At 28.1% G+C, this 23,102-nt stretch overlaps 2 protein-coding genes across 2 annotated transcripts; one reads left to right on the forward strand and one right to left on the reverse strand.

The window, feature by feature from the left end:
- Window positions 1-2,848: 2,848 nt before the first annotated feature.
- Window positions 2,849-3,361, forward strand: LOC102601096 (ethylene-responsive transcription factor 1B-like; the record flags this gene model as incomplete). Its single annotated transcript, XM_015314787.1, has 1 exon — window positions 2,849-3,361. A coding segment is annotated over exon 1 (492 nt), but the record flags the coding sequence as incomplete, so codon positions are not given.
- Window positions 3,362-21,762: 18,401 nt separating this feature from the next.
- Window positions 21,763-22,722, reverse strand: LOC102594619 (ethylene-responsive transcription factor 1B-like). The gene has a single exon (XM_006360316.2). It carries the CDS (start codon window positions 22,681-22,683, stop codon window positions 22,006-22,008), a length of 678 nt encoding a protein of 225 aa, XP_006360378.1. The 5' UTR covers window positions 22,684-22,722; the 3' UTR covers window positions 21,763-22,005.
- Between the last annotated feature and the right edge of the window lie 380 nt (window positions 22,723-23,102).

The raw sequence follows: 23,102 nt of genomic DNA on the forward strand, positions 1-23,102 counted from the left end.
TCAATATATTAAAAAATTAATTTAAAATGCCAGGAAAAAATAAACTAATTTTAACTTATTTATTTTTTTATTCTAAGTGGGGTATCAGCCGACGGAAAACGACAAATCCCAGATGTGAGGCCCCCCAGTATATTTCCTTGTAAATAATTAATATTATTAAATTATTTGCTTACTTTTGATCGATATAATGAAAGCAACAAAATAATAATTAAAATGTCAAAAAGTCATAACGGGACTAGAAATATAAGCACACTTGACTTATTATTTACTACTAATTTACGTAGATTTTTTAAATGAGCATTTAATTATTATAGGACATAACAACAATAAACTGTTTCAACAGTAATATTAAATATTCTAGTGCCAATATTTAAATTATCCATAACATTATTGATGAACACACTGAGTATGCAGATTTTTTTGAAGTAGTGTTGACATATAAATAATTTTTCACGTCGAGCCTAACTCAAAATTAAAACTTTTGAAAATAAGAGGAAAGTCACTTTATCAGAAACTAAAAAACATATGAAAATTTGACATTATGAAGATTTAAACTTGCAATGAACAATCTATATATAGAGAGAGAAAGTATTTTCTTTCCTTCTACAATATTTGAAGCTTAAGCCTAATATTTAACTAGTAATGATAATTATTTTTAATCGATCGATTAGATGTGTTTGTGATCCTATTAAACTTTGGGACATGGGAAGGAGAAGAGTCACTTCATGTAATGGCAATGTCACCGCACTAAATTTTGATAGACAATATAATGTACAAACTTCCAATATAATAAAGATAGATATTATTATGATAAGACAATTTCAACATATAACATTATCACATATTTAATAAGTTGGGTGGAGCAATTTATTTATTAATTTTACTCTTTTTAAGAATTTACTTAATTAATGATCTTATATATTGAGGATCGTGTAATAATATTATTATTTTGCTAAACTTTCCATTTTGAGAACTCAATTTTCTTGTTCCTTTTCTACCTAAAATATTAAAATACCTCTATTTAATGTAGAACGTGCTATCCACAAATTTCACATGAAAGTATGATTTTAGTTTTTCAAAAACATTTCATAATATTTTGACTTCCAATCGATTGACATAAGGTAATAAATTTGGGCCTAAAGTTAAATTTTATAAAAAATCTTAATTATTCTTTTCTTAATTGACATATAAAAATAGAACAATAATAAATTAATAATTTACTCAATGTACTCCTATAAGTGATATTTGGTAAAGGTGGGATGTACGCATACTTTATGAAATAAGAATGTAAACAGTGTAAATTTTCAATGAAAAATATAATATAAAGTTAGAATAATAAAATATAACTCAATAAGTTGATATAATGATATTGAAATAGTGTTGCACTGAATTTGATAAGTGAATATAATTAATGATATTGAAATAATTTATACTTATCACGGTGCTTGAAATTTGAAGAAGACACCAAAAGGTAAATTTGATCTTTTCATAAACAGAGAATAATGAATTTTAATTACATTAATGCAAAATTAGGTTTGAAGTTTGGGAGACTTCAGAAAATTCAATAATAAGAGAATAAAAATAGTGAAAGAGGAATGAAAAAGATAAATATATGAATAATAATGTGAGTTCATGTTAGTTGTGAGGATAATACATTTATTTTAATATAATGACCGTGGTGTCCAGGACAACTTTCACATACCTTGACTAATTCTACGGGATACATGTCACCTCCCACTAGTGATAGGTATCCAGGGGCGGCTCTAATAAATCGGTGGTCTAAAGCCAAATCCGAATGGAAGCCTTAAATTCGAATATATTTTTCTATGAAATATATTATAGTCAATTATTTAATCTTTCTTGAGGCATAGTACTCATAATTTATCAAACTTCTATTACTTCTTTGCTCTTTTATGAAAAGTTTATATTTTCTACAAATAATACTTGATACTTTTTTTTAAATAACATATATTTTTTTTTTAAATGAGGCCCCTCAATGAGGCCTAAGGCGGTTGCTTTTTTTTTCAAAGGTGTAGAGCCGCCACTATAAGTATCAAGCAGGTAATTCTATCCACCAAGACCAGAAGCACAAAACCGATGAAAATAATCACCTTGTATTTTTTATCTTCGCTGATATAAAGATGGAAACCATAGAGGGAGCGCCTCTTGAAAACCCTACAAATTAAACAATGCTATAAACATTAAGACAAACTTCATTAATGTCTATAGCCTTTTACTTTTATCAAACATAATCAAACCGTTAATGTTTTCAAACTAGTTTAATATCAATATTGAATTTGTTCTAGAATTTCTACTTTAAAAATTTATGTTGGATATAAAACTATATATATGATTAAACCATTAAAATTATCACCCCACAATGTATGCATCATTCTTTTGTTTTCATGCTATTATAGATAATTAAGTCAAAATATTTTGACAAAGTTACACTATATTATATTATTTCCAATTTCATATTTTTTAAAGTTGGACTGTTGATCTGCAAAAAAAGGTGTATGCTCGAGTACAAATATATATATATATAAATAATTCAACTAAATCCAATGGACCAATTGCAAATCTTTTTCATGATCGTCCTTGTGGACAACAATACCCCTAAAAGCATTTCAAATCTATAATTATAATAATTGTACTTTTTGCCCACTTACAACACAACTTGCTCCTCTTGTTTAATCCAATAATTGCCTCTTCCATTATTACATAATTTTCATCTTAATTTCATAAACTTTTGAAAATGTAGACTTCCCCTTCAGGGTGGTAACACATATATATAGTTTTTTCCACTCATATATTCTTTAATATACATTATTGTTTATATCTAAATTAAGAAAAATATCAAAGAAAAAAAATGGTTTTGAAGATTCAAGACGAGAAACAAAGTTCAAATTCAGTGGAATCATCAATATCACTTGAAGATACTTCCTCAAGTGATACTTATTCTTCTAATAAGGAAAATGACTTCCATCCAGAACGACCTGAGAAGGAGACGAAACACTATATAGGTGTTAGAGCAAGGCCATGGGGAAAATTTGCGGCTGAAATTAGGGATTCAACTCGGAATGGAATTAGGGTTTGGCTTGGAACATTCAATAGCGCTGAAGAAGCCGCGTTGGCTTATGATCAAGTTGCTTTGTCAATGAGAGGTCCAACAACTTGTCTAAATTTTCCAGTTGAAAGAGTAAGCAAAATGTTAGAAGAAACAGAAAATTGCAATTTCTTCAAGAATGGATTGTCACCAGCAGCAGCCTTAAAGGAGAAACACAAAAGGAGAAGTAGTAGTAATATTTCAAGAAAAAAGAAACAAAAGGTAAATCATGGAGAAGAAAATAATAATAATAATAATAATAATAATAATAATAATAATAATAATAATAATAATAATAATAATAATAATAATAATAATAATAATAATAATAATAATAATAATAATAATAATAATAATAATAATAATAATAATAATAATAATAATAATAATAATAATAATAATAATAATAATAATAATAATAATAATAATAATAATAATAATAATAATAATAATAATAATAATAATAATAATAATAATAATAATAATAATAATAATAATAATAATAATAATAATAATAATAATAATAATAATAATAATAATAATAATAATAATAATAATAATAATAATAATAATAATAATAATAATAATAATAATAATAATAATAATAATAATAATAATAATAATAATAATAATAATAATAATAATAATAATAATAATAATAATAATAATAATAATAATAATAATAATAATAATAATAATAATAATAATAATAATAATAATAATAATAATAATAATAATAATAATAATAATAATAATAATGATAATAATAATAATAATAATAATAATATTGTATTTATATTTGAAGATTTGGGAAGTGAACTATTGGATGAACTCTTGTCTGAGTATTCTAATTCAAATTAGATTACTCAATTTCCATATCTTGTTAAGTTTGTTCATTTAGTTTTTCAATGTTATATTCCTTCTTGTTCATTTTAATTTTTTTCAATTTAGTGTATATGTTTCTTTATATATATATATATTGCTATTAATCTGTGTTTAAAAAATCAGAATTACTGATTTCAATAAACTTTGCAGAAACACGAAGTAACTAAAGTTTAATAAACCAGTAAGAATAGATGAACAGAAATTAATTGACAAAACTAAAATCTGTAAAAACGTACCACAATCTGGAAAAAATAGAATCAGAAAAGATCAAGCCCACTGAATGCACAGTGTCCCCTAAAGGAAATTATCCCCCTCTAGTATCCGAGGTTTGATTTGGAATATGTCCTCCCAGGATAGAATGATCTCAATCACCAGTGTATTGATACCCAAAACTCTGGTGTCAGCGATCCACTCAACAGCAGTAAAGTACACGAAGAAATTTTGTGCAGAAGAAGAAGAAGAAGAAATCAAAAAAAAATCGTAAGGAATAAGTCTGAAGAATCAATGTATTTATAAGCAAGAGGAACTGGTTCCGAAAGGTTGTAATCCTTTCAGAATCCACAATCATTTCCAACGGCGAAAAATTCAAACAAAACGGGAAAGATTTAAATAAAACGGGTTGTGCGTGGATCCGAGTCGGGTCGGGTTAATTAACTAATTAATTGAAACGCTTCGGTTAATTAACTAATTAAAACGTTGGTCATTTAATTTAATTAATTAATTAAATAAATAAATAACTAAAACAATTAAAACAAACTTTGTCCAAAAAAAAATAATCTCTCAATTGATCATTTTCCAAAGCCAAAGCCAAAGCCGAGCCGAGCGAGCGACGACGGCGCGAGGAGGGTCCCTCTTTCCAACCCTTTTAACAATTAATAGGAGTGTTTCTATATTTAAACTCTCCTATTTTTCTTTCCACCACCGATGAGGGAAAAATGTCTTTTCAATACAGCATAAAAGGACTTTTCAAGTTCTCAACTCTTCAAGCTCCGAACTTTTCAAGTTCCTCTCTTTTCGTCTTCCCTCTATTTCTCATTACTCTTACTACATACCCAACAATCCCCCACATTAATGGGGAATGGTTATAACATAAGGAATGCACGGACGAGTGTGTACTTTACAAGCAAGAATTTATTACATCTGGATAAGTAGGTTTCCCCTTGAACTTTCCGTAGTGAACATATGTCGAATATACTCGGTCAATCGGTAGATGCGATATCTTTGAACCGTCGAGCTTTGGTGTATACCTAGACAACCATATGTCATACAATTAACCCTTTACCGTTTATGGTTCTTACAGTTGTGTTCGTTTCATCCATGAACACCTCTTAGTTTCATGAGTGTATAGAGAATAGGCTTTTGACATAAAATTTTCTTTGAAGCGGCTTACACTTCACACTCACATAGGTGATTTCTAACTGTGTCATCTCGTAGATACACTATTTGGTCAAATCTGCCAAACTTAGCAAATCATTAAAACTTAAGCTTTATTAACTCATTAACAAGCCTTAAAGTCTTAACCTTGTTCCTGAATATTGTCTTCATCATGAGAATGGATTGAGTTGATTGATAATGTCGAACCGTCAGTCACAACTTTGTTTTTCTCCTTGAATCTAGCTCTTGGGATCTCCAGTCTGCTAGATAGAGTTACCGCCATGTTGACTTGTCCTAAGCCGTAAACCCATTCCATTAGATGATCTTTCAACTGCCTCTCTCACTAGGCCTTTCGTTAGTGGATCTGACACATTATCGCTTGACTTCACATAGTCAATTGTGATAATTCCACTAGAGACAAGTTGTCGTAAGGTATTATGTCTCCGTCGTATATGATGAAACTTTCCGTTATACATAACGCTCATTGCCTTACCTATTGCTGCTTGACTATCACAATGTATGCAAATAGGTCCCACAGGTTTGGGCCAGAATGGAATATTCTCTAAGAAATTCCGAAGCCATTCAGCTTCTTCACCGGCCTTATCTAAGGCAATGAATTCAGATTCCATTGTGAAGTGAGCGATACATGTCTGTTTAGATGATTTCCAAGAGACTGCTCCTCTACCAAGTGTAAACATATAACCACTTGTGGATTTTACTTCATTTGACCCGGTGATCCAATTTGCATCACTATATTCTTCAATCACGGCAGGATACTTATTATAATACAAAGCATAGTGTTGTGTATGTTTCAAATAACCCAACACACGTTTCATTGCCATCCAGTGAGTTTGATTCGAATTATTAGTGAACCGACTCAGTTTGCTAATAGCACTTGATATATCTGGTCGCGTACAATTCATAATATACATCAAACTTCCCAACACTCTGGCATATTCCAATTGAGAGTCACTTTCACCTACATTCTTTTGAAATGTAAAGCTTAAATCAATTGAAGTTTTGACAATATTGAAATTCAAGTACTTGAACTTATCCAATACACTTTCAATATAATGAGATTGAGATAATGCTAGACAAACAATGACTTCATGATTCGGAACGTTTTTAATGTAAACACACTTATCACATTCGTTAATCTTGAATCCATTTGCCAACATTGTTTGGTCAAATTTAGCATGCCATTGTTTGGGTGCTTGCTTGAGCCCATAAAGCGACTTCACAAGTCTGCACACTTTCTCTTCTTTACCAGGAACCACAAACCCTTCAGGTTGTTCCATGTAAATTTCTTCCTCCAACTCTCTATTTAAGAAGGTTGTCTTTACATCCATTTGGTGGATTTTAAGATCATGCACTGCCGCAGTGCTATTAACATCCTAATTGATGTTATCCTTGTTACTGGAGAGTATGTATCAAAGTAGTCCAGACCTTCCTTTTGTCTATATCCTTTGACTACAAGTCAATAATCCCATCGGCTTTCATTTTCTTTTAAAGATCCACTTTGATCCTAAAGGTTTATTTCCTAGAGGAAGATCAGCCAATTCCCAAGTATGATTACTTAAAATTGATTCGATCTCACTATTGACTGCTTCTTTCCAATAGATTGACTCAGATGACGACATAGATGCTTTAAATGTTGGAGGCTCATTTTCAAGCAAAAATGCCACAAAATCTTATCCGAAAGAAATGGATTTACGTTGGCAAGTACTATGCCTAGGATCCTCATTAGGTTGTGCATTTTCCTTTGATTGTTCCCATGGGCGTTTAGATCTTTCACTTGTCGACTCACATTCAGTTTTATACGGAAAAATGTGTTCAAAGAACTCAGTGTTATCTGACTCAATTACCGTATTCACATGGATTTCAGGATTATCAGATTCGTGAACCAAAAACCGGCAGGCCTTACTGTTCACAACATATCCAATAAATACACAATCCACTGTTTTGGGTCCAATTTTCACCCTCTTGGGTAAAGGAACTTCAACCTTGGCAAGACACCCCCACACTTTGAAATATTGCAAGTTGGGTTTCCTTTCTTTCCATAACTCATATGGAATCGATTGCGTTTTGCTACGGGGGTACCCTATTGAGTATCTTGTTAGCCGTAAGGATGGCTTCTCCCCCATAGATTTCTTGGTGAACCAGAACTGATTATCAAGGCATTCATCATTTCCTTTAATGTTCTGTTCTTCCGTTCAGCCAAACCATTTGACTGTGGTGTATAGGGTGCAGTAGTTTGATGGATAATACCATATTCCAAACATATCTCAGCAAAATGAGATTCGTATTCTCCACCCCTATCACTTTCGAATCTATTTTTTATTCTTTAGATTCAATTGATTTTTCCACTTCTATTTTTGTATTGCTTTAAATACATCAATTGTTTCATCCTTACTATATTAAGCATTTAGTTATTTCCTTCGGTTAATTAACTAATTAAAACGTTGGCTATTTAATTTAATTAATAATTAAAATAAACTTTGTCCAAAAAAAATAATCTCTCGATCGATCATTTTCCCAAGCCAAAGCCAAGCGAGCGACGACGGCGCGAGGGGGTTCCCTCTTTCCAACCCTTTTAACAATTAATAGGAATGTTTCTATATTTAAACTCTCCTATTTTTCTTTCCACCATCGATGAGGGACAAATGCCTTTTCAATACAGCATAAGAGGACTTTTCAAGTTCTCAACTCTTCAAGTTCCCAATTTTTCAAGTTCTTCTCTTTTCGTCTTCCCTCCATTTCCTATTATTCTTGCTACATACCCAACATATACATATATATATAGGGTGTGATCGGCAATGTTTTCTAATTTTCTTATGCTTGGGATAGTATAAAAAAATTGATAAATATTTTTTTCTCCTAGAAAATAAGTTTTTTTTATAAATAAGTAAAATGACTTTCTGAGTGAAAGTAGGAAAAATAAATTTCACATGTGATATACTGACATTTTATATTGGTGTCCTCCGACACACTTCATCTTCATCCCATCCACACCAACTCACACCTCATCAATCGCTCATTATATTTGTCTAGACTATATATAAATGCTTCTAAGCTAATAATTTTTTGCTTATTATCCAAACACAAAAAAATAAGTAAGAAACACACTTATTTTCCTAATAAAAAAAATGTATATTTTCTTTTACGAACGTACACTTAGTAATTAAATTAAAATTTATATTGAGTATATTTAAAAATATTATTAAGTGTATATCAACTTCTTCAATAATTATATATTTTTTAAGAATTTGATACGAGTTCGATCTACTTTTTGAAAGATTGAGCAACCTATATAGATTAAAAATGATATATTCAAGATTCTGTAAAATTCATTTCGTAGAATAGAACTTTATATAAATCCATTAAACTTAATTAAACTTATTTTTGCCTCATCAGACATAATGTGCCAAATTAGGTCGTACAAATGTAAGTTTATCAATATTTTAATTTATTTGGCTTGATTCGAAATGTTAGAATCAAATTAACAATGTTCCGTATGAATTTAGATATAAATTTTTTAATTTTTTAAAAATAAATTTATATATATTTAAAAATAACATAAAAAATTATAAATTACAATAGCTAACCGTTCACATCATCATTTTGACGTTTAACTGTTGTGATGTGTTTGCTGCCACATACTTTCAGCAAGATGATAGTGATCTTAGGAATCGTTTGATTCACGGGATAAGGAATATAAATTTTGAGATAGAAACAATTATTTAATTTTGTGTCTTGGCAAGATTTGTATTTGCCCTACTTACAAGCAATCCCACAATAGTTAAATCCCAAAATATATGCAAAATAATCATTTAAAAATTATTTACCCTATTTGCATAATATAATTTTACAATGAAACTGATTTAATTGAACCCCTTGCCGGTCTGTGTCTCGCGCATATGCATTCAATGTGGGTTCATTATCCTAAGACGGCTCATCCTGAAATAAAATAACCAAATGACATACTATAATGAAACCTTTAACGAAGGACATATCTTCTAAAAAAATAAATATTTTAAGGATAGATTTTAACTTTTTCCGTTATTGAAGACATAAATAAATGAATGGATAGATTTTATTTAACAATTTAATAAGATTTTTTATATGATATGATGGTCACACAATTTTGTATATAATATATATTTGCAAGCTGTGTGTGGATAAATAGAGAAAGAGTTATCAATTGCATCATGCACTATATAAACACACCAAGTAGAAAAGGCAAAAGCATGTGAGATGGAATGAAAGAGACCAATTAACGTTGTGGAATTTGATCAATCAGAATTTCTATACAATATTAATACACTATTAGAAACAAAGATTTTTTTTCTCTCAAATTAATAGTGAGAAATTTATACTATAAAATATAATTTTCTCATTCACTTTTCATTGAATCAGTTCATTAAAAAAATACACAACGAAAAATAATTTCTATCTTAAATATTGAAAAAAACATATTTTTTTCAGTAACACAATGTTACAAGTGCAAACAGTTCATGTCACTGTTTAAAGGCATATTTGTTCAATTTCACATATGTCCTTAAAATAAGTGAAGTTAACCGAATATACCCTTCATTTTAAAAAGAAGTGTTTTACACTGTGAAATAAATCATTTGTACTAATTTAATTGTTTGGCAGACACCATAAGCATATATCCTTTTAATTTTAATTAATATATAGAATAAGGAGATTACTTATGGTGAAATAAAAGAGTTTCAAAAATTAATTTAGGTCACAAGTCTAATAATCTCAATTGACGGAGCAGAAAAAGCTCTTATTTGAATTTAGAAAATTCCTCTATAAATTAAAGTATAAGGGGTAAATCGACAACCTAGCAAATCATGTTATATTAGTATTTTTCTTTAAAATAATTTCTCTTTGTATGACTTCTAATTCTGCCACTCTACAATACGTAAAGAAGACCTGCAACTAAAGAAGCCTAAATTAAATGGAGAATTTAAGAAAATTAAGAAAAAATGTATCATCTTTTAGAAGAATATTATGATAATATTTAGTGGCGAAGTAAGAATTTTTACTAAAAAATTTAAAATATAAATAAGTAGATATATATAAAATATTTTTAATCAAGTATATTTTGTTTTTACTCAATTCGATTTTACCTGCTGTAATAATCCGGAAGGTCATTTTTGGAAATTTTGAATTCACTTAACTAGAGTTAATTAATTGACGATTAATTATTAAATAACTAATTTTAGTTAATGCTTAAATGGGTTAACTTTATAATTTATTTAATACCATATACCAGTTAATCATACAGGAAAATAAATTATTAGGGTTTGAAAATTTTTGGATCATAATTTAAGAAAAGAAAAAGAGTCGGGACTTACCTGCGCAAGCGGCGGCCGGAGTAGAAACGACTACCTTACGTTCAGGTAATAATTAACTATGGCTCCATGTTCCTTGTCTCTTCCTACTCTAGTACAAAAATGATGTTAATTTCCATAATAGATGTGTTGAATAGATCACTGTTGTATATAATATATAAATATATCTATGCTTTTATACCTTACACTTACATATTATATTCAAAGAAAATAGATTCCATTAATTACTCAAATCAAGATATGGAAGTATAAGGTGCAGGTATGGTCAGTGGCCCGTAAGTGAGAATATAAGTAATGGGTTTAGTTGGGTTTCACGATTTTCTTATAGATTATCAGGTTATAATTCAAGTTTTAACATATTGAGATAGGTAATTAAATATTAAATGTATGGTATTATATGAATATCATTAGATTTATGATATTGGAGAAATTGAAACTTAACCCTAAGCTTGAAACTTGGAAAATATGAGAGTTGACATGTTAATTGACAGTTGACATAAAGATTTAGGAACTTGATTATAAATTCGGATGAATTTTTGGGTCTAGGCTAGACCTATAGTAATATGGTATTGTTACTTTCGAAATCTTATCGTGCTTATTAATGTGAATAGATTGCTTTGAATTGGAAGTACAACGAAAAGGGAAGGCTCAAGTTCCAGAGTGATTGTTCGATTATTTGAGGCAAGTGGATTTCTAAAGCTTTGTTAAGTGTATGGAATTCATGTATTTCCTTGTAATATGTGTTTAGGGTAATGAGGCTTGGTGATGGGTTGACTTGTCCACATTGATTAATTCTAATGATGAGAAAGGGATAATAAAAGGCAATGTGATCAATTGTTTGTGTGATGTGTTGAGAATTGTTTGAAAGGCTTGTTGAATCATTGTTGATGTTGTACCCTGATTGTGTTGTTGTTAATTGTGCAATGTTATGAAAATGGTCATCTCTTCATTATTTGTGTGAACATGTCATTTGCATTGTTCTGAGACATGATTGTGACAAGTGTTATGTGCATTGAAAAAGAATAAGAAAATAAAGAGGATGTACCATTTCAAGGGACGTATCGCGTGCCGCGATGGATACTATATTTTGAGGGACGTGTTGCGCGCCGCGACGGATACTATATTTAGAAGGACTTATCGCGCGCCGCGATGGTTACTATTATCGAGGGTCGTATCGCGCGCCGCGATGGATGCATGGACAGATATGTCCTCCATGGGTCTCAGACTGAGAGACAGCGGGTGTGTATCATTAGGTAAGACATGCAATCACTATACTTGACATTGCATTGCACTTCTTTATTATTGGTGAACCTGATCTTGTGTGTTGCTGATCTTGTGAGTGCCTTTCTATGGAACTTGTGACTGATGAATATTGGGCTTATTGTTGAAGATATGCAATTGTTAGAGTGTTGTTGTTGAGGATATGAAACTATTGTTGTTGTTGAGGATATGAAATTATTAGAGTGTTGTGTTGAGCTATGTACTTTGTAAACTGTGAACTGTTATGTTGGGCTGGTACTAAGCAGGTTGTAGTTGTGGAGATGGTAATTGATAAATATTGAGCTTGTTGTTGAGAACATATGATTGTTAGAATGTTATTGTTGAGATATGTGCTTGTTAAATTTGTGAACTGTTAGGTTGGGCTGGTTTTAAACAAATTGTTGTTGTGAAGGTTCGGTTGGGGTGTAAGGAGTACTTGTATTCTATCCCCTTAGCTCGTGTTTAGAGGTTTACTTGTTGAGTACCGTGTGGTTTGGTACTCACCCCTTGCTTCTACAAATTTTTGTAGGTTACGAGCCTGAATTTTTGTGGTACTTGTCATTCTCTTCTTTTCGAAGGCTTCTCGGAGAGTTGTGAGGTAGTTGTTTGTCTTCTCAGCGATCCTTCTTACTCTTGTTTATGATCTTGTTCTACTCTAGAAACAATGTCATATGAGACTTGTATTTTTCTTTTGATTCAATTGTAATACTTTAGAAGCTTGTACACGTGACAACCAGGTTTTGGGGGTATATTTGAGTTTATTATAAAAAAATTCTGTATTTTATTGTAATAGTTGAGTTTTAGGCTGACTTGTCTTGGTGGGTTAAGATGAGTGCCATCACGTCCATTTTTGGATCGTGACACCTGCCCTGCCCCTAATAATATTAAGTCAAAGTTCTTTTCAACTTTTCTATTTCACTTTTGCCTACATCTATAAATACTCCATAATTATGGATCTATCTTCAAAAGGAATCTCAAATTCAAAAAGTACTACTAGAAGAAACTTTCCAAATAGGGAATGCATAATATGGTTTCTGTCTTAATTTATATGACTTATTTTATTTTATTTTTAAAAAAAAAGGATGACATATTTTTTTATTTGTCAAATATTTAATAATACTATCAATATCTTACTCATATTCGATCCCACTTATTTGACAAAATGTCTATAAAAATGTACTCTTTTTAGGGCTTATTTTAAAACATTGCAAAGTTATCTATATTCTTTGAACTTTATCTTAATTAAATTACATCACATAAATTGAGATCGAGAGAGTATACAATTGACCGTGGTTGTCCTAGTGTCTAGTCTATAGACAAAGCACTAGGCATAAAATAAACTATCAATCTCACTCACATTTATGATTTTAAACCGACATTATAAAATTCCAAAATAATTTAAAATTGACCCCACCTTTCCTTAACAAATAAAATAATTAAACTATGTGCAATGTATCTTTAAGGGATCGTTTGGAGTGATGGATAAAGAGAGTTAATTCCCGATAAATTTTGAGCACCCTTTAATCCTTTGTTTGGTTGCACATCATGTGATAACTTATCTCAGGATTAATAATTAGTCTTGGGATAAGTTATCCCTATCTTTAGGTGGAATAGTAATATCGGGATAACTTATCCCGGTATAAGATAGATAAAATGACAAAAGTCTCCCTTTAAACTCTTTTTATACCTCATTTTTTATATCTATGTAAAATCATATATTATTTTAAATATCATGTATAATAATAGTTATGACCTTCACTACTCCTTATTTTTATTATAACAATTCTTCATATTTTTTAAAAAAAATACACTACTTAAATATAATTTTATTTATTTTTATATCCATGTAAAATCATATATTATTTTAAATATCATGTATAATAATAGTTATGACCTTCACTACTCCTTATTTTTATTATAATAATTCTTCATATTTTAAAAAAAAATTACACTATATAAATATAATTTTATTTATGAATTTATTTAACTAATTCTTATATTTATTTATATTTTAATTTAATTTTCTTACTATCAAATTACATATTTTAAATTGTATATTCTTTTAGCCACTTGAAAATTTATATTTTATATATCAATTAAAATGAGAGATAAAACGAAAATGCTACGGTACTGAATACAAGCTTCCCGTGCAGTTTTCTATGAAATTAGTTTATATTGGTATTCTTTTTAGCTAGATCTTTTGTGTATTTTTTATTTTTATCTTCTTTTCATCTCATGTACGCTAATTTCGGGAAGAATTCTATTGTTAGTTCACATAAATTTTGAAGGAAATAGTAGCATGAAAGATAATTTAAAAATGAAGATAACTTTAGTATTTTACAATTTAAGAATGTTACGTGTTTAAATGAAGTAACATAAATAATAAATCATTTTTTACTTTAACAAATATAGATGCAAATTTTATTCTTAAATACATTTGGTACAATTATGAAAATGCACACACAAAAATATTTAAGCTAAATAAGACAAAAGTTTTATTTTTAAGAATAAATAACTACTGCTTGAAAAGAAAATATATATAAAAAAAAACTAAATAAATTGAAGGGTATTTTCGTAAACAAACAACTTATTCTTAGAATTTATGTAATGCATATTGTATTGAAAGCAACCAACCAAAGGGTCAATAAGAAATAATCTCAACATACTTATCTCATCATAACTTGTAATCAAACCAAACGACCCCTAAGTTCTAATTTTGACAAAACCTACTAGATTTCACTAAGGGTCTGTTTGGAAAGCCACCTGGTAATTGGAATTGGTGTAATTACTAGGGTAGTAATTACCAGCCTAGTAATTACACTGTCTAGTAATTACACTGACATATTTGGTTGCCACAGTGTAATTACACATGTCCTGTTTGGATGCCACAGTGTAATTACACATGTTCTGTTTGGATGCACAATTGCAATCATAAAATTATAATAAATTTTTAAAATAAAAATTAATTATTTAAAATTTATACTAGACAAATAAGAAACTTTATAAATGACATTAAATTAAATATTTAAGATATATATTCTTTTTTGAAAATATATTAATTAATAAACATATTTTCTGTAACTAATATTATGAAAAAAATAATAATTGATTTATATTTTTTCAAATTAATATATTTCAATTGAATTGATCGTAACAACTAAAAGTATGAAGTTTCTACGAACATCGTAAAATGCATGTTTGATAAAAAGAATAGTATATAAATAAAATGTCATAAATTATTAAATGTTTGACAAAAATATAATTTATCAACTCTAATTAAAAAATGACGTGCAATGTAGATTCAATATTACTAAAACAAATGAAAACTGAAAATATAACATAAGTTATAAATTCAAAACAAAAATTTTAACATAATACTCTTATAACAAATTTCAACATAGCAATAAATATGATTTAGTTTTAGTTTTTCTTAATAAAGAAAACGTAAGTCTATAACTTACTTAACAATAAATTCTATTTTAATTTAAAAATTAGAATATAATAAAATTATGCTAATGAGAAAATAAGCATGACATAAAGAAATAGATAATACGAAAAAATTACATAGAATCATGTAAAGTAAGGTTGAGAATAAGAAGAAAATGAAATATAATAATAAAAAATAAAAAATAAACTTTTACAAATTTTTAGAATAATAAAATTAAAAAAAGAACTTAAAATAATAGAAGTAAAAAAAATTAAAACAAAAAAATTAAAATAGAAATTAAAAAGTAATAAGATGGTAATTACACCATGTAATTATCAGCAATTCACAGCCTCTGCCTGTGAATTGCAGAGTGTAATTACCCCCTGCCAATTACACTAATTACCTGCTGAGCAAGTAATTATTTGTTCTTCCGAACAGGATAAGACAGTGTAATTACACCAATTACACCAAATCCAATTACCAGGTATCCTTCCAAACAGGCCCTAAAAGTTAAGTCCAAGAAGACTGAAAAATATAAGTTTCTGGATTTTGACTTGATTGTTAGGTATTGATTTGATACATATTTTTTATTTATAATCTTAATTTATTACTTTATCCATTTGACCCAATTCAGTTACACTTATCTATTTACAATCCCTTGCTGTAGGTAGTACTTTGAAAAGCATTTATGAGGCGAGTCTCAGAGTGGGGTGGGGTGTACCATAAACATTTTGGAACACAAATAAAACGTGTAGATTCATAGGGCGTACATTTTAAAATTTGAGGTGTAAATTTTGAGTGTAAAAGAGTACGGCTCAGGCGTCAATTTTTATTTTTGTAAGTTAAAAAAAATAAATTACTATAAATCATGTTTTTATATGTAATGATGTTTATACTTTTATGGTATCATATTTTTATGTTATAGTGATTTTTTATAAAATATATAAAGAAAGAAAGAAACTTTCATAGAAAAATGACATTGCCATAAATAGTATTCTTTGATGATTATGTGTGTATGTATTTTGATGATGAAAAAATTAGTAGATCTAGAGATCGATGATGGAGTGAATGGTGATTTTATTTTGTAGATTATCTTAACAATCACCATTTTTTGTGTTGTAATCTTTATCAAATGAAAATTACAATAATTTATTTTATATCATTGGTGATTTATTTGGATTATTTGCAGAATTATTGAACTTTCTTTTGCCAATTTCCATAATAATAAAATTATATATAAAAAAAGAAATATGTGAGATTTATGCCTCAAAAATTTATGAGACTAATGGTTCATGTTTCAAAACTTACGTTTCACTCTGTATTGTATTAAAAGTCTCATCTCGCTCCCTCCACCTTTTAAATCAATTGTTATAACTATTCATTATCATTAATTAAGAGTTCGATTCAAGTCCTTAGAATAAAATCAAATTTAATAATAAATATTTTATCTCAAATGGAAATTGTCTGACACAAATCCAAATACTTACTCTTTTGAATGATAAGATCTTGTTTCTTTCCAACAAACATTTCACTTTCACCTCTATGATAAAATAAATTAATTTCAAAGAAGAATAATGACACTTGATGAAGAAATGAATATTCAATTTCAAAAAACAAAAAAATCGACATCGACTTTTCTATAGAGACAAATGAATAAGTTATTAAACAAAGAACTCTATCTATTTCATATTTAAATATTTAAATAAAAAATATACAAAAGATATTGTAAATTATTACTATTTGGTCAAGTGCCTATACTTAATTATTTAATTAATAATGTAATTATCTCAAGAATAATGTAAGTTGGTCTCCTTGTGATGAGGTAGAGACAATAAAATGGGATTGTAGGTGTAAAGATTGTTTATTATAATATAATGTTTGTTATTAATATTACTACTATTTTCATAGTGATGATGGAGGCCATCTTCAAGATTTTATGACTTTTACCCTATGTGACAAGTGACAGCTAATATGCTATCTAAATGGGAATCAGAATTGAAAATGAAAGGGTCAATAATAATAATTAGTAAATATCATTTCGATCAAATTTATGTGATATAATTTGATTTTTTATAAAATTTTAAAATAAAAAAAAAATCATAGTATTCATGTCATTATAAATTTCTCATTAAGTGTAGTATAAAAAAAAATTAAAATGAATTTTTTTAAATACTAAAATATATTATTCTCTTTTTGAATGGACTAATTAAAAAATAATGTCTCATAAACTAAATCGGATGAGATATTTTCTTTGCCATTTATAGGATTTTTTTGTCCTCTTTTGAGAAAGATCAGTATTTTTTTTAAATTTAATTTTTTCTTAATTTCGAACCTCATTTTATTCTTCGTGATGATATACTTTTATAAATATAAGAATAACTTGATATATTCAACGAACGCTTTAAAAATAGGAGCGGATCCACGTAGAGTCTTCCGGGTGTTCGAGCACCCATTAATGTCACCTTGAAATATATATATATATATATATATATATATATATTTCAAGGTGACATTAATGGGTGCTCGAACACCCGGAAGACTCTACGTGGATCCGCTCCTATTTTTAAAGCGTTCGTTGAATATATCAAGTTATTCTTATATTTATAAAAGTATATCATCACGAAGAATAAAATGAGGTTCGAAATTAAGAAAAAATTAAATTTAAAAAAAATACTGATCTTTCTCAAAAGAGGACAAAAAAATCCTATAAATGGCAAAGAAAATATCTCATCCGATTTAGTTTATGAGACATTATTTTTTAATTAGTCCATTCAAAAAGAGAATAATATATTTTAGTATTTAAAAAAATTCATTTTAATTTTTTTTTATACTACACTTAATGAGAAATTTATAATGACATGAATACTATGATTTTTTTTTTATTTTAAAATTTTATAAAAAATCAAATTATATCACATAAATTTGATCGAAATGATATTTACTAATTATTATTATTGACCCTTTCATTTTCAATTCTGATTCCCATTTAGATAGCATATTAGCTGTCACTTGTCACATAGGGTAAAAGTCATAAAATCTTGAAGATGGCCTCCATCATCACTATGAAAATAGTAGTAATATTAATAACAAACATTATATTATAATAAACAATCTTTACACCTACAATCCCATTTTATTGTCTCTACCTCATCACAAGGAGACCAACTTACATTATTCTTGAGATAATTACATTATTAATTAAATAATTAAGTATAGGCACTTGACCAAATAGTAATAATTTACAATATCTTTTGTATATTTTTTATTTAAATATTTAAATATGAAATAGATAGAGTTCTTTGTTTAATAACTTATTCATTTGTCTCTATAGAAAAGTCGATGTCGATTTTTTTGTTTTTTGAAATTGAATATTCATTTCTTCATCAAGTGTCATTATTCTTCTTTGAAATTAATTTATTTTATCATAGAGGTGAAAGTGAAATGTTTGTTGGAAAGAAACAAGATCTTATCATTCAAAAGAGTAAGTATTTGGATTTGTGTCAGACAATTTCCATTTGAGATAAAATATTTATTATTAAATTTGATTTTATTCTAAGGACTTGAATCGAACTCTTAATTAATGATAATGAATAGTTATAACAATTGATTTAAAAGGTGGAGGGAGCGAGATGAGACTTTTAATACAATACAGAGTGAAACGTAAGTTTTGAAACATGAACCATTAGTCTCATAAATTTTTGAGGCATAAATCTCACATATTTCTTTTTTTATATATAATTTTATTATTATGGAAATTGGCAAAAGAAAGTTCAATAATTAGATATATATATATATATATATATATATATATATTGATATAGAAATGAAAAGGTATTTGTATAAAATTAACATAGAGCACCCAGTGAACAAATAATCTGACTTGTCCATTGGTTCTTGAATGGTGTTTAAGGCTCTTTTATGGTTGTTAAGGTGAGTTTGAATCTCACTATTAACATATCTTTTTTATATTTTTGACTCTATCAAAAAAGGTATCAAATTCATACTCAACAATTAAAAATTTGTGATGCACACAAATTGATGTGAACATTATTATTAGTTCATTACATACTTAAAATAACAAGTCCTAAACGTAATAATTTTGATACATGCCAAATGAGATTGGGTGCGTAAAGGTGGTTTATTCTTTAATTATAGTCACGATAAATGTAAATTCAAGATTTTGAATTTTCCCCATGCGACAGGTGGCAACTAATCTTAGAAAGAAAATCAATATTGAAAAGGAAAGAAACAATAACATTATTTACTATATTTAATTTGTACGACATTATTATATATGCTCTTATAGTTATAAAAATATTATTCATTTTCGTTTCAATTTGTTAGTTTATTTTTAAAAAAAAATTGGTTTAAAAACATATCTTTTTTGGGTATATTTTAAATTTTAACTTTTCACATGTTTAAAATCACAAGATTAAAATGCATTTTGATACATTCTACCTATCTAATCACAAAATTAAAATAAAATAAAATCTGAAGTTCGTGTCAAATCAAAACATGAAAAATAAATTAAAGTGGCTGAAATGTGATAAAAACTCTTTCTAAAATTATGCGCCTAATAAAATATATGTTATGTAAATGAAATATCTCATAATTAAGGGGTGGTGGGGTGTGCGGGGGAGGGGGTCAATCAACCATAGGTAGACGTGGCATATTCGATTTGAATCATAATAATACTCTAACAAATGAATTTCAAATGAAGTACAAGAACTATAGAATTAAAGGCTAAAGAAAAAGTCTAAGCTAGCATTTAATATTTAAAAATCATCAAATTTTCTAATTTATACCTTTTCTTTTTTCAAAGTTTAATTTACATTTTTACTAATAGTTATTTTTATTAAGGAGGCGTGAGAGATTGATTATAGTAAAAGTTAATTGAGCTCAAAGTTGATCCAAAAAGAATTGGTCGGGAAAAAAACTACAATTTACTGTGAATATTATAACTCTAGATAGAAAGATATGAAAATAAAAAATTAGACTAAAAAATTATCAGATAGTCGATTATTATCGCATTTCAGGTAGGACAGGCCGCAGGGGCTAGCCCAACCTCATCTTGGCCTTATATTAATTTTATATATATTATATAGTTTTAAGATAACAATTTCAAGGGTCTAGACGTAATTTTGATATACATGCCAAATGAGATTGGATGTATAAAGTTGGTTTATTCTTTAATTATTCTTCTTCGTCGTGATGGAAGCCATCTTCGATATATAATATATAATATATAATATATAATATTCACTTATATAAATTCAAGATTGGGACTTTTCCATTCGTGAGAAGTGACAACTAATCTCAGAGAGAAAAACAGTATTGAAAAGGAAAGGGACAATAATAGTACTTCCTAATTATTATTTTTTAATATAGAAATCCTTTTAACTTAATTTTCTATTTCATTTTTATTCACACTACTCTTATAGGCTATAGCTATTAAAAAAATATTATAATTATATTTAATACTACAAATTTTAAAGGGGACAAATTATCTCAACAATAGATAGATGTGGCATATTCGATTTGGATCATAATAATACTCTAAATGAATTTCAAATGAAGTACAAGGACTATCAAATCAAAGGCTAAAGATAAAGTCTAAGCTAGCATTTTACTTTTTATAAATGATAAATTCTCGAATTTTATATATTGAGGTCGGCAGGCAGAGGTAGATTGGGAAAAAACAGTGGAGGTAATTATTAGATAGAATATGGTATTTATAACTTTAGCCTATTGAAGATATAATTATATATAAAAAGATACTGAAAATTGAAGATTAGAATAGAAAATTAATAAGAAATCGAGTCTTGTCACACTTTTGGTGAGAAAAATATTGTGCTAGTCCCATTTACTCTCCGTCTTACCAGTAGTATAGTATTTAATTAATAATCGCAATTCTTATTCTTTAGCATACATGTTTTATTTTTTGTTCCTTCATTTATTTTATAGTAGTATGTTATAATATTTTTCTTGAAATTCTACGTTGAATAACTTATCTTGCATATGAACAATGTATCTATTAAATATAATTTTTTTCTACTCACAAATGTAGGCAAGATTAAGGTCTGCTTATATTTTATCTTTTCACACTCAGCCACTTATCGAAAATATATTATAGTTTTTAAAGCGATAACCCTCCCTCCTCCCCCACTCCCCCGACATAACAAACGAAAAAATGACCCCTCAATCTATACACCTAGATGGGAGAATGTTGACAAAAACTGAAAAATGATATGGGGTATTTTTTTAAATCAAAATTCCAATTGAAGAAGAGGGGAATCTCCTGGTGAACATTTGTGTTTATTTATTTATAATTTATAACAACAGCAAAGAAAGTGAATAAAAATTAAATAAAAAGACAAATTTATATGTACCAAACAAGTCTGAAACATTATTTCAACTCATCAAAAGCTCTTCTTGAAACTAAACTCTAAATTCTTCAAGAAATCCAGAATTTTTTTTTTAAAAAAAAAAAAAGAGAGAGGAATTTTTACAAACTCGTACATCGTGATCCTGATTATTATCTCCCACGAAAACTGAACTCAGTATTTTGGACACGAAGACTATAGTAATTTCTATGATGAAGTCATTAAAAGCTCTTCTAATAATTCCACTCCCAAGTCTTCAAAAACAAAAACATTTTCTAAATTTTGATTGTTCTTCTTTTTACTACTTCTCTTGTGTTTGACTCTTCTAGTTTTATGAGTAGCTTTTAAAACAGCAGCTGGAGATAATCCATCTTTACAAGAATACTCAATTTTTTCAAGTGATTTTTTGACATCTTCAATTGGAAAATTGAGAAGAGACCAAGGACCCCTCATTGATAATGCGGCTTGATCATAAGCTAAAGCAGCTTCTTCAGCAGTATCAAATGTTCCTAGCCAAACCCTAACTCCATTACGCGTTGAATCCCTAATTTCTGATGCATATTTACCCCATGGCCTTTTTCTAACTCCAATATAATGTTTTTGTTGATCATCTTCTTGTTTTTTCTCTTGTGATGTTACCTCTTCTTGATCATGATGACTATTTTGGCTACTTGCTTTTGATGTTGTTGTAGTAGTGTTTGAGGATTCTACAACTATATCTTGATGATTACATGGTATAATTATTGGTGGATATTCATCAATATCAACAAATGGATCATTGAAGAAAAGATCATTACTACTCCATGGTGATTGATCTTGGAAAAACAACAAATTGGAATGTGAAAATGAAGTGTCTATCTCTAGTGGGCTTGAGTTGCTTGACATCTTTTGATTTTTGGTGTTTTTTTGGGTTGTCAAGAGACTCTCAAAGTTGTTGAGTAGCTTTGATTATTTATATAGAGACCCCCACTATTGGATGAGGACAGAGAAATAGTGGTGTCCCCCTCCTACCCCCTACCCCACGCCAAAAAATAAATAAATTAAAATTAACTAGGAGTGAAATCGTTAATCATCACTAAGTAACTCGTAATTAACTAACAAAGTTAGTGTTTGTGATGATTTATCGTTAATTCATGGCTAAAATAAGATTAATAACAAATTTTAATGTAATATTTTGTCGGTCACTAATTTCTGCTCTTTTTAAAAAAGATATATAGTGATTTGCCTAGAAAGTAGAGATAATTATAAAATTTTAATTCTAGGACGATAATCCCTTGCTTCTTTAAAAGAAATATTTATGATAA

The sequence above is a fragment of the Solanum tuberosum genome, unplaced genomic scaffold (assembly GCF_000226075.1).
Source record: "Solanum tuberosum cultivar DM 1-3 516 R44 unplaced genomic scaffold, SolTub_3.0 scf00323, whole genome shotgun sequence".
NCBI classification, from domain to species: domain Eukaryota; kingdom Viridiplantae; phylum Streptophyta; class Magnoliopsida; order Solanales; family Solanaceae; genus Solanum; species Solanum tuberosum.